General features: G+C 40.1%; 1 protein-coding gene across 1 annotated transcript; it reads right to left on the bottom strand.

Moving 5' to 3' along the window:
* Nucleotides 1-629: 629 nt before the first annotated feature.
* Nucleotides 630-1,610, bottom strand: LOC107465578 (uncharacterized). Its single transcript, XM_016084557.1, has one exon. It carries the CDS (start codon nt 1,608-1,610, stop codon nt 630-632), a length of 981 nt encoding a protein of 326 aa, XP_015940043.1.
* Between the last annotated feature and the right edge of the window lie 12,376 nt (nt 1,611-13,986).

Genomic DNA, 13,986 nt, shown 5'->3' on the forward strand with positions numbered 1-13,986 from the left:
GTGATCCCTCCCTTCTTAGGGACTACTTGCACCGAGCTTACCTAAGGGCTATTTGATATGGGGTAGATCACCCATGCTTTCCACAATTTCAACACTTCTTTCTGAACCACTTCATTCATAGTTGGGTTCAGCCTCCTTTGTTGTTGTCTTGAGGGTTTGGCATCCTCTTCAAATAAGATTTTATGCATACACATTAAAGGACTGATCCCCTTTAAATCTGCAAGTGTCCAGTCTATGGCATCCTTGTATTGTCTCAGCACTTGGATAAGTTCCTTTTCTTGTTCCTTACTCAGACTTGAATTTATGATTACTGGGTGAGTGTTGTTAGCACCCAGATATGCATATTTCAAGCTGGATGGTAAGGCTTTCAGCTCTAGTTTTGGTGACTCTGCATCTTTGTTGTCTGTGGTAGTTGGCATGATTGAGTTCCTCATAGTTGCTTGTGGTAGTTCTCCATCTGGTGCTTATTCCAGCTCAATGCTTTCTCCACATTGTTCTTCTTCCATGACTTCTTGAACTATCTATTCCATGGTGTCTACCAGCGTGCATTCTCCTATGGATTCTTTGGGGTAACTCATTGCTTTAAAGACGTTGAAGACCATTTTTTCTTCATGCAATTTCAAGACTAGTTACCCTTTCTGCATATCAATAATGGCTCTGGCAGTAGCTAGAAATGGTCTTCCTAGGATAATTGACGTGTTGGTCTCTTCTTCCATGTCCAGCACAACGAAATCAGCAGGGAAAATGAATTCTCCTACTTTCACTAGCAAGTCTTCCACCACCCCATGTGGAAACTTAAATGTTCTGTCAGCCAATTGGAGTGCCATTCTTGTTAGCTTGGCTTCCTCAATCTTCATCCTTCTCATCATAGTTAGGGACATAAGATTTATGCTAGCTCCCAAATCATACAAAGCTTTCTCAATAGTGATGTCCTCTATGATGCAGGGGATTTGAAAACTCCCTGGGTCTTTCAGCTTTTGAGGCACCTCTTTCTGTATGATGGCGCTGCATTCCTCAGTCAATAATATGGTTTCTTTTGCCTCCCAGTTCCTCTTTTTGGTTATAAGCTCCTTTAAGAACTTGGCATAGAGTGGCATTTGTTCTAATGCCTTATCAAATGGTATGTTGATTTGGAACCTCTTGAAGATCTCTAGGAACTTAGAGAACTGGCCATCCTTCCCATCTTTATTCAGTCTTTGTGGGTATGGTGCCTTTGGCACATAGGGCTTCAAGACTTGTTTTGGTGGAGGTGAAGCTGAGATCTCCCCTTCATCCTCGTTCCCATGCTTTGATTTAACCTCTTCATGATTATCTTTGCTTGGGGTTCCTTCTTCTACAACCTTCCCACTTCTTAGAGTTATGGCTTTACATTCCCCTCTTGGGTTAGCCATGGTATCACTGGGAAATATGTGTGTGGGAAGTGGGATTTGCTTGGACAAAATCCCCACTTGTGCTTCCAACTTTGAGATTGCTGTGCCTTGATTTTTCAGATTTGACCTGTATTCCTCTTTATTAGCATCTATCCTTCTATCAGTTTGTGCTTGTCTGTCCATGAGGGTGGAGACTGCTCCTGAAATCTGGGATGATAGTTGTGCTATTGCAGCCTCCATCCTCTCAAAGTTGCTCTTAATTTTGTATGGTTGCATAGTTGAGGATGGTTCATCTTGATTGAGGTTGTTGTGTATGGGTTGGTTGTTATGGTATGATATGTTTTGTGAGTTATGGTAAGGTCTATGGTTCCCTGTTTGATGGTTGGGGTTGTGGTTGGGATGCTGATTTGATGAATAAGGCTTGTTGTGGTCCTGGTTGTGGGTTTGTTAATTTTCCTACCCAAAGTTTGGGTGGTTCTTCCAACCTAGGTTGTATGTCTTAGAGTGTGGGTCATATGGTGTTCTAGATGAATTGTTCACATAATTAGCTTGTTCCCAGTCACCTTCAAATTCTGGTGCATTTCCTTCTTGTTGAGGAGTTTGGTTTTGAATGACTGAGGCTTGGTTGGCCTCCATCCTCTTGGTTAAGGCTGCTATTTGTGCTGCAATTGCCTTGTTTTGAGCTAACAAAGCATCTACAGAGTTGAGTTCTAGCACTCCCTTCTTATGAGTCCTTTCTGAAGCATAGAAATACTCATTTTCATCTACGGTCTCAATAACATCCATGGCCTCTTCAATGGTTTTCTTTTTTTTGAGTGAGCCTCCTGAAGAATGATCCACTGTCTTCTTTGCTTCTTAGGATAGACCCTCATAAAAGTTATGTAGTTGTACCCACTCATTGAACATTTCCGGTGGGCATCTTCTTGTCAGATCTTTGACCTCTCCCAGGCCTCATAGAGTGTTTCTCCATCTTGTTGTCTAAAAGTTTGCACCTCAGCTCTCAGCCTGTTGATTCTTTGTGGAGGGTAAAATCTTGTAAGGAATCTATTCACGACCTCCTCCCATGTAGTTAGGCTATCCTTGGGGAATGATTCCAACCACTTTACTGCCTTATCTCTGAGTGAGAAAGGGAACAAGAGTAGTTTGTAGATGTCAGGGTGTACCCCGTTAGACTTTACAGTATCATATATCCTCAAGAATGTGCTGAGATATTGATTAGGGTCTTCTTGGGCACTTCCTCCATATGAGTAATTATTCTGAACAAGTGTAATGAGTTGAGGCTTCAGCTCAAAATTATTGACATGAATTGTTGGCTTTAGGATGCTGCTGCCACAATTTCCTGGGTTTGGGTTGATGTAGGAGCCTAAGACTCTCCTTTCTTGCCCATCATGATTGACTGGGCCTTCTCTGGCATGGTTATGAACTTCTTCCTCATGGTGATTCTCCATATTCTCCTCCATGTTTGTTTCAAAATACTCTTCCTCTTCCTCAGCACCAACAACTCTCTTCCCTCTTGCTTCCCTCTTTAATCTAAGGAAGGTCCTCTCAGGTTCAGAATCAAAGGAAGTTGAAGCCCCGCTTCTAGTACCTGTCATACAACCAATCAAGGAAAAAAAAAACAAGAAAGAAAATGGATGAAGAAATTACTTTTGTTAGAATAGTTGTTAGTGTGAGTGGTGCAATTGATCGAACAGTTAAAAGAGTGGAATCATGGATACTGAATAAAATAATCAAGGAAGAAGGAAATAGAGCTCAAAATAAAATAATAAAAAAAGTGCTAAATAAAAGAAATTAAAATAACAAGGAATTTAAATTGCTTAATCTAGCTCTCCAATCAATTTAATCACTGTCAAATTTAAGCCAAACCCCGGCAACGGCGCCATAAAACTTGATGAGTTCTAATTCACACCCCATTCAAAAATTAGTGAATTAGTTCTTTTGGCAAGTGCACTAAAATTATCGCCAAGTAATAACCCATAGTGGAGTGGGATCGTATCCACAGAGATTGGCAAATTCAAGCAGTTTTAATTGGTTGATGAATTAGTCAAGCGGATCAATAAGATTGTGAAGTGCAGAATTGTAAATGACATAAATGTAAATGACTAGAATATAAAGAAAAGCAATAAAGTGTAGAAACGGAAATTGCAGAATGTAAAGTGCTGAATCATAAATGACTTGAATGTAAATGGGAGTGGGGAATTGCTGAATGTAAAAATTAAGCTGTAAAGAAATGGATAGATAAAAATGGGGAAGTTAATTGAGATTGGGAGATGTTGTCTCTTTGGATCAAATCTAGCTTATATCCTCTTCAATCATGCAACTCATTGACCTCTTGGCAATCATGATTGATTGAGCCCCAATCCCTTGGTGACTCAATCTCTCAGAACTTGATCAATAGCCAATTCCTTGGTTTAATTGATCATGAAGAGAGATATGTTTGGTCCCTGATTATACCACACACCCTTATAGGTCCAGGTAGCGGGAGGATTATATGTCACGTATCCAAACACCAAAACCCAGATTCTACTCAAGTGTGAGAAGGGATTTCAAGCATGGTTTCATGTTTCCTTTCCCAAGGTTCCCATGAAATCCAATTGCATTCAATCTCTTTCCCAAGATAATTGAACACTAAGCATTAAGAACGAAATTCCTTCTAGCAAATCAAAGAGAAGATGAAGAGAAGAAGAATTTCACTATTATCAATCCATCAAGTACAACAGAGCTCCCACTCTCAATGAGAGGGAAGTTAGCTACTCATAGCACAGAAAGTACTCAAAAGTGAAGTGTCAGAGTGGATCTAAAATTGACTGCTTAACCCCTTTCTTCAGTACTCCTTGGGGGTATTTATACTACTCCTAGTAAAATAAAAGAATTACAAAAGTGAAAAGGGAAAATTACATTTTGGTGGAAAAAGAAAACACTCAATTAGCATGACTTCTCAGCTAGCGTGTGGCTGGCACTTTACTGGCATGTCACGTGCCCTTCATTTCTAGCTTGGCGTGCTACACCCAATCCTTCAAGTGGCATGCTCATCTCTCTATCAACCATGGCTAAGCTTTTTTGAAAAGTTGCATTAGTGTGGCACGCCCAGGGTCTGGCGTGCCACACGCCTTTGTGAGTGAGTGGTTCCTCTGTTTTGCGTGCCATGCCACAAACTCAAGTGGCACACCCCAATGCTTCTTTGCCCTCTGAATGACACTGGCATGCCACGCCTGGTTGCTCAAGTGGCACGCCTAAGTGAAGAATGGTGAATGGCTTGCCACGCCTTCGATACTGATAGGCAAACTTGTGACTCATACTTTTCGCAACTTGAACAATTCCTAGTAATGGCTCCAAACACTTGGTGCATAATACTATGGTTCACACACATTCTTCACAACTTCGTACAACTAACCAGCAAGTGCACTGGGTCATCTAAGTAATAAACCTTACATGAGTAAGGGTCGATCCCACGGAGATTGTTGGTATGAAGCAAGTTATGGTCATCTTGTAAATCTCAGTCAGGCAGATTCTAATGGTTATAATGGTTTTCGAATATAAAGATAAATAAAGCATAAAATAAAGATAGAGATACTTATGTAACTCATTGGTGGGAATTTCAGATAAGCGCATGAAGATATTGTGTTCCTTCTGAATCTCTGCTTTCCTACTGCTTTCATCCAATCATTCTTACTCCTTTCTATGGCAAGCTGTATTTTGGGGGATCACCATTGTCAATGGCTACCGTTTGTCCTCTCAGTGAAAATGGTCCAGGTGCGCTGTCACCGCACGGTTATTCATATGTCGGTTCTCGATCATGCAGGAATATGATTTACTATCCTTTTGCGTTGTCACCACGCCCTACAGTCGTGAGTTTGAAGCTCGTCACAATCATTCAATCCCTGAATCCTACTCGGAATACCACAGACAAGGTTTAGACTTTCCGAATTCTCAAAAATGCTGCCAATGGATTCTAGCTTATACCATGAAGATTCTGAATAAGGAATCCAATAGATATTCATTCAAGCTTATTTGCGTGTAGAACGAAAGTGGTTGTTAGGCACACGTTCATAAGTGAGAATGGTGATGAGCGTCACATAATCATCACATTCATCAGGTTCTTGGGTCCAAATGGATATCTTAGAATAAGAATAAGCGTGAATTGAATAGAAGAACAACAGTACTTTGCATTAATACTCGAGGTATAGCAGAGCTCCACACCTTAATCTTTGGTGTGTATAAACTCCACCGTTGAAAATACATAAGTGATAAAGGTGTTCATTGGTTCCGGCCTCATAGAGGGAACCAGGATAACCAAGACTTTCATCTAAGGACTAAACGTCCAATACTAAAAAGTTCTATTTATACTAAACTAGTTACTAGGGTTTACAGAAATAAGTCTAAGTGCAGAAATCCACTTCTGGGGCCCACTTTGGTGTGTTCTTGGGCTGAGCTTGAGCTTCACACATGCATAGGCTTCTCTTGGGGTTAAACGCCAAGTTGTAACGTGATTTTGGCTTTTAACTCTGGTTTGTGACGTCTTTCTGGCGTTTTACTCTAGAATGCAGCATGGAACTGGCATTGAACGCCAGTTTGCATCGTCTAAACTCAAATAAAGTATAGACTATTATATATTGCTGGAAAGCCCTGGATGTCTACTTTCCAACGCATATGAGAGCGCGCCATTCGAGGTTTTGTAGCTCCAGGAAATCTATCTCGAGTGCAGGAAGGTCAGAATCCAATAGCATCTGTAGTCCTTTTTCAGCCTCCTACCAGATTTTTGCTCAAGTCCCTCAATTTCAACCAGAAAATACCTGAAATCACAGCAAAACACACAAACTCATAGTAAAGTCCAGAAATTTGAATTTTGCATAAAAACTAATAAAAGCATCCCTAAAAGTAGCTAGATCCTACTAAAAACTAACCAAAAACATTGCCAAAAAGTGTATAAATTATCCGCTCATCACAACACCAAACTTAAATTATTGCTTGTCCCCAAGCAACTGAAAATCAAATAGGATAAAAAGAAGAGAATATACTATAAATCCCAAAATATCAATGAATATTAGTTCTAATTAGATGAGTGGGACTTGTAGCTTTTTGCTTCTGAATAGTTTTGGCATCTCACTTTATCCTTAGAAGTTTAGAATGATTGGCATCCATAGGAACTCAGAGTTCAGATAGTGTTATTGATTCTCCTAGTTAAGTATGTTGATTCTTGAACACAGCTACTTTTATGAGTCTTGGCCGTGGTCCTAAGCACTTTATTTTCCAGTATTACCACCGGATATATAAATGCCACAGACACATAACTGGGTGAACCATTTCAGATTGTGACTCAGCTTTGCTAAAGTCCCTAGTTAGAGGTGTCCAGAGCTCTTAAGCACACTCTTTTTACTTTGGATCACGACTTTAACCACTCAGTCTCAACCTTTTCACTTGGACCTTCATGACACAAGCACATGGTTAGGGACAACTTGATTTAGCCGCTTAGGCCTGGATTTTATTTTCTTGGGCCCTCCTATCCATTGATGCTCAAAGCCTTGGATTCTTTTTACCCTTGCCTTTTGGTTTTAAGGGCTATTGGCTTTTTCTTATTGCTTTTTCTTTTTCTTTCTTTAAAATTTATTTTTTTGCCACTTCTTCCTTTTATTTCGCAAGCTTTGTTCTTTTTCACTGCTTTTTCTTGCTTCAAGAATCAATTTCATGATTTTTCAGATTATCAATAACGTTTCTCTTCTTCTTCATTCTTTCAAGAGCCAACAATTTTAACATTCATAAACAACAAGATAAAAAATATGCACTGTTTAAGCATTCATTCAGAAAACAAAAAGTATTGTCACCACATCAATATAATTAAACTAATTTTAAGGATGAATTCGAAACTCCTGTACTTCTTGTTCTTTTGTATTAAAAACATTTTTCATTTAAGAAAGGTGAAGGATTCATGGAATTATTCATAGCCTTAAGACATAGTTACTGATACTAATGATCATGTAGTAAAGACTCAAAACATAGACAAACATAAAGCATAAAATCGAAAAACAGAGAGATAAGAACAAGAAAGTTAAGGAATGAGTCCACCTTAGTGAGGGTGGCACCTTCTTCTTGAAGGACCAATGATGTCTTTGAGCTCCTCTATGTCTCTTCCTTGCCTTTGTTGCTCCTCCCTCAAAGCTCTTTGATCTTCTCTAATCTTATTGAGAATGATGGAGTGCTCTTGGTGTTCCACCCTTAATTGGTTCATGTTATGACACAATCCTTCTAGAGAAGTGTTGAGTTATTTCCAATAGTTGTTTGGAGAAAAATGCATCCCTTGAGGTATCTCAAGGATTTCTTGATGATGAGCTTCCTCATGCGTCTCTTGAGATCCATGAATGGGCTCTCTTGTTTGCTCCATCCTCTTCTTAATGATGGGCTTGTCCTCTTCAATGAGGATGTCTCCTTCTATGACAACTCCAGCTAAGTTGCATAGATGGCAAATAGAATGAGGAAAAGCTAGCCTTGCCAAGGTGAAGGGCTTTTTGGCTACTTTGTAGAGTTCTAGAGAGATGACTTCATAAACTTCTACTTCCTCTCCAATCATGATGCTATGGATCATGATGGCCCGATCCACAGTTACTTTAGATCAGTTGCTAGTGGGGATAATGGAGCATTGGATGAACTCCAACCATCCTCTAGCCACAAGCTTAAGGTCCAGTCTTGTCAATTGAACTGGCTTGCCTTTTGAGTCTCTTTTCCATTGAGCTCCTTCCACACATATGTCCATGAGGACTTGGTCCAACCTTTGATCAAAGTTGACCCTTCTAGTGTAGGGGCGTGCGTCTTCTTGCATCATAAGAAAGTTGAACGCCAACCTTACGTTCTCCGGACTGAAATCTAAGCATTTCCCCCGAACCATTGTAAACCAATTCCTTGGGTTTGGGTTTATGCTTTGATCATGGTTCCTAGTGATCCATGCATTTGCATAGAACTCTTGAATCGTTAAGATTCTGACTTGTTGAATTGGATTGGAGAGAACTTCCCATCTTCTTCTTATAATCTCTTGTCGGATCTCCGGATATTCACCCTTCTTGAGCTTAAAAGGGACCTTAGGGATCACCTTTTTCTTGGCCACAACTTCATAGAAGTGGTCTTGATGGGTTTTTGAGATGAATCTCTTCATCTCCCATGACTCAGAAGTGGAAGCAATTGCCTTCCCTTTCCTCTTTTTTGAGGTTTCTCTGGCCTTAGGTGCCATTAATGGTTATAGAAAAACAAAAAAGCTATGCTTTAACCACACCAAACTTAGAATGTTGCTCGCCCTCGAGCAAAAGAAGAAAGAATAGAAGAAGAAGAAGAAGATATGGAGGAGAGGGAGAGAGTTGTGGGTTTCGGCCAAGGGGGAGAAGAGAAGGTTGTGTTATGTGAAAATGAAGAAGGATGGAGGGGTTTATATAGTGGAGGGATAGGGGTTTGGGTTCAGTCATTTAGGGTTTATGGGGAAGAGTGGATGGATATGATTGGTGAAGGATATAGTGTTATTGGATTGTGTGAAGAAAAGAGAAGTGGGGTAAGTGGGGATCCTGTGGGATCCACAGATCCTAAGGTGTTCCTGTGGGGTCCACAGATCTTGAGGTGTCAAGGATTTCTCATCCCTGCACCTTTTAGGCGTGTAAAACGCCCTCTGTATGCAATAATGGCGTTTAACGCCAGACTGCAGCTTGTTTCTGGTGTTAAACGCCCAAATGTAGCCTATTTCTAGTGTTTAACGACAGCCTGATGCTTGTTTCTGGCATTAAACACCAGCTAGGTGCTTGTTTCTGGCGTTAAACACCAGATAGATGCTTGTTTCTGGCGTTTAAATGCCTGACAGCTCTTCCTCCAGGGTGTGCTTTTTCTTCTGCTATTTTTGATTCTGTTTTTAATTTTTACAATTATTTTATGACTCCACATGATTATAAACCTAATAAAATATAATAGAACAATAGAAATATAGATAAATAAAAATTTGGTTGCCTCCCAATAAGTGCTTCTTTAATGTCAATAGCTTGACAATGAGCTCTCATGGAGCTTCATAGATGTTCAGAGCATGATGAGGGCCTCTCAACACCAAACTTAGAGTTTGAATGTGGGGGCTTCTTAATATTTGGACTGTGCAATGCACCTACAACATTCCAAAGGTGCATTCTCTCTATATTTTCAGACATGATTGAGACATTCATTGAGGTGTTTATGGATGACTTCTCTGTATTTGGTAACACATATTCTGATTGCTTGCATCACTTAGCCCTGGTGCTAAAGAGATTCCAAGAGACCAACCTTGTTTTAAACTTGGAAAAATGCCTTTTCATGGTTACATAAGGAGTGGTCCTTGGTCATAAAATCTCAAAGAAGGGCATAGAAGTAGACAGGGCAAAGGTAGAAGTGATTGAAAAGTTACCTCCACCTTGTAATGTCAAAGCAATCATAAGCTTTTTGGGACACGCTGGTTTTTATAGGAGGTTTATTAGAGACTTCTCTAAGGTTGCCAAGCCATTGAGCAACCTACTTGTCTCTAATGTGCCTTTTGTTTTTTTATAATGAATGCATGTTAGTCTTTGAGGAGCTTAAGAACAACCTTTCCTCTGCACCTATCATAGCACCACCATGTTGGGATCTACCCTTTAAGTTGATGTGTGATGCATCATTTTTTACTGTGGATGCTGTTTTAGGACAGAAGAAAGATAAATTGGTGCATGTCATTTATTATGCCAGCAAGGTCCTTAATGAAAATCAAAGGAACTACACCACTACAGAGAAGGAATTACTTGCCATTGTCTTTGCTTTTGATAAATTTAGATCATATCTCATTGGTTCTAAAGTAATTGTATTCACTGATCATGCAGCACTCAAATACTTGCTTACAAAACAAGAATCCAAACCAAGGCTAATAAGATGGATCCTGCTACTCCAAGAGTTTGACATCAAAATTAAGGATAGGAGTGGAGCAGAGAACAAAGTTGCTGACCACCTCTCAAGGATCCTACAAGAGGAAGAAGGAGCACACCATCTTGCAATGAATGAAAGCTTCCCGGATGAGCAATTGATGATGATACAAGAGACCCCTTAGTTTGTTGACATAGCCAATTTCAAGGCCATTGGGGAACTACTAACGAACATCAACAAACATATGAAGAGAAAGCTCATTAATGATGCCAAATACTATATCTGGGATGAGCCATACTTGTTCAAAAAGTGTGCTGATGGGATCTTGAGGAGGTGTATATCCTATGGAGAAGGACAAGAGATGCTTTGGCAATATCATGGATCTGCATATGGAGGCCACTTTAGTGGAGAAAGAACAGCAGCCAAGGTGCTCCAATGTGGATTCTACTAGCCAAGCATTTTCAAGGATGCAAAGGACTTGGTGTCAAGGTGTGATGAATGCCAGAGGGCTGGCAATTTACCCATGAATAATGAGATGCCACAGAGATTTATAATAGAGCTAGAACTATTCGATGTATAGGAGATTGACTTCATGGGGCCTTTCCCATCCTCCTACTCAAATAGTTATATACTTGTGGCTGTAGATTATGTGTCAAAGTGGGTGGAGACTATTGCCACCACCACAAATGACAACAAGGTTGTAATAAGCTTCTTAAGAAAGAACATTTTCAACAGGTTCGGAGTTTCCAGAGCACTCATTAGTGATGGAGGGACACATTTCTGCAATAAACAATTGGAAGCACTCCTTTTCAGATATGGAGTCAAACACAAGGTGGCAACCCCTTATCATCCACAGACCAACGGACAAGCAGAGATTTCCAACAAGGAGCTAAAAAGGATTCTCAAAAAAACTGTTGGAAGCTCAAGGAAGGACTGGTCTAAGAAGCTAGATGATGCTTTATGGGCCTACAGGACAGCCTTCAAGACCCCATTGGGATGTCACCATACCAACTAATATTTGGCAAGGCTTGCCACTTGCCAGTTGAACTGGAGCATAAAGCCTTCTGGCTCTAAAACTACTAAATTTTGATGAGCAAGCTGCTGGAGAAAAGAGGCTGAAGCAACTCAATTAGCTGGAAGAATTTAAGAACCAAGCATATGAAAATGCAAAGATCTATAAAGAGAACACAAAAAGATGGCATGATAAAAAAATAGCAAAGAGGTAGTTCACTGAAGGACAAAAAGGTGTTATTGTACAATTCTAGACTTAGGTTCTTCCCTGGGAAGCTTAAGTCTAGATGGTCTGGACCCTTCACCATCATCAAAGTGTACCCCTATGGTCAAGTGGAGCTCATGGAGGACAAAACACAGAGAACCTTCACTGCAAATAGACATAGACTCAAGCATTACCTGGGGGACTCACTGGATGAAAGAAGAGTGAGCTACCACCTCAAATGAAAAAGGAAGAACGTCAAGCTAGTGACGATAAAGATGCGCTGGTTGGGAGGCAACCCAACACTTTATATCCTTTTGATTCATTGCTTTATTAGAAGTAGATTGTAAATATTAGCTTAGGAAGTTAATTTCAGTTTTGATAGTTACGATAGCTTTGTGAGTAAATTGTGTGCTATTTTCGGAAGTGCAACTGGATGAAAGCATTTACTAATGATGATAAGTGATTGGGCTAAAAAATAGCTAAAAAGCTAAGTTTGGTGTGGCCACTCACCAACTTGATATTGGCTTACAAGCATTTGGATAAATTAAATTTTTAAGGAGTAAGCCCAGAGATTATGTTTGGTGTGGCCACTACCATACGAGAATCAATTAGCAAGCCAAAAACCACTCAATTTGTAAGCATTTAATACATTGGTGGAGGCTTGAATCAGAATTTTAATGTGTTCAGGGGAGATTAGATGCAAAGAATGTGAAAGGATTGAAATTATTTCTTCCCCATGAACACATTAAAAACCCAATGATGAACCCAATTTATTAAGATGCAAATGAATTAAGTTTGGTGTCCCTATTGCAACTCCATTCACTAGCATTGAAAAGGAATGTGGAGGATCATTTTGTCATTACTAATAGGGTTTTCGTTTTCTTTTTTTCAGGAGATTGAATGGGGCCCACTTGATGGCTAATAAGGAGGTCAAGTGTACTTACACTTTGGAACTCAACATATTCAGAGAGCACAGTGGGATAAGGGTTGGCGCCTCTTCCCACGCTAGGCGCCATTCCCCAAGTGGAAAACATTGAATTCCCTTCTTTTCCCACCATCAAACCACACCCTTCACTCCTATAAATCCCCTCCCATTCCCTTCACATAACAAACTCATAGAGACCTTTCTTTCTTCTCTCGTTCTTCCTTTTCTTTTTCTTTCTACTTGATTGGGACAATCAAGTGCTAAGTTTGGTGTTGGGGCAAAACTTTGTTTTGCTTGTGTTTCTTTGCAACACTCTATTAATATCTCAGAACCCTCAAACACACACTCTCTCTCTCTCTCCACCCAATGGCACCACCAAGATCCTCAACCTCAAAGAAAAGAAAGACCAATGAACCAACCTCAGGTTCCTTAAGCTCAAACTTCAATGAGTATCAATTCTTCTCAGCATTCAACCAAAACCAATTCTATGGTTCAGTGAGTGAGAGGGAGATCATCCTAGAGGTCGAATTTCAACTAGGAAGGAATGAGCACCTTGAGATCAAAATTGAGATCAACAACAGGGGCTGGGCACTCTTCTGCAACCCACCAAAGAAAGTGGTGGAAGGAGTGGTGAAGGAGTTTTATGCCAATGATGTGCCACAGCCAGGGCAAACTTATGGGTATATTAGCTATGTGAGGGGGAAGACTGATAAACCACTATTTTATGGTTTATCTTGTGCTCAATTGAGTGGATTTTATCAACTCTTTACCCACTTATTCATAATATTTGCATAGTTTTATATTTCCTTCCTGATTTCGTACTATGATTGAAAACAGGCTTCTTTGATCTTATATTTGCTTATTATTAATCCTCTCTTATTACCATTAGATGCCTTGATATGTGTGTTAAGTGATCTCAGAGATTACTGATGCCAGGGCATTTTGGCCAGTTTCACTGACCTTTTCTTTACTGTTTTTAGGTAATTTCATGCATTTTCTTAGGAAATAAGTTAGTTTTGGGCAAATATTCACTCAGACCTTGATTCAAGCATACATTGTGCATTTTACATTATTTCATGAGGATTTTGCATGATTTTAATGACAAAATTGTATATTGCATTACCCATGACGTGGAACTTTGATGCGCCACGTTAACCTCGTTAACGTGGCCTCTAACGTTAAAGGGAAAAGAGAAGCCAACGTTAGTGACACTCAACATTGTCACTAACGTTGGCCTAAGGTGCAAAGAGCCACGTTAACTCCCACGTTAACTTGGTTAACGTGGGAGCTAATGTAAGAGATGGAGAGTTGTCGACAACGTTAGTGACACTCAACATTGTCACTAATGTTGGAGCAACCACACAACCCCCAAGAGCCACGTTAACCTCCACGTTAACTTGGTTAACGTGGAAGCTAACGATGAGGAATGAAGGATGGGCCAACCTTAGTGACACTCAACATTGTCACTAACGTTGGGATGGCTAAGAGTGGCCACGTTAGAAGCCACGTTAACCTAGTTAACGTGAGCTTTAACGTGAAGCAAGAAGGGGCACACTTGAACGTTAGTGACAATGTTGAGTGTCACTAAC

This window comes from Arachis duranensis, chromosome 9, assembly GCF_000817695.3.
Source record: "Arachis duranensis cultivar V14167 chromosome 9, aradu.V14167.gnm2.J7QH, whole genome shotgun sequence".
Taxonomy (NCBI): domain Eukaryota; kingdom Viridiplantae; phylum Streptophyta; class Magnoliopsida; order Fabales; family Fabaceae; genus Arachis; species Arachis duranensis.

Bases quoted from the DNA above. Each gene is read 5' to 3' on its own strand.
- LOC107465578 (XM_016084557.1), bottom strand. From the start codon at position 1,610: ATGGAGGCTGCAATAGCACAACTATCATCCCAGATTTCAGGAGCAGTC.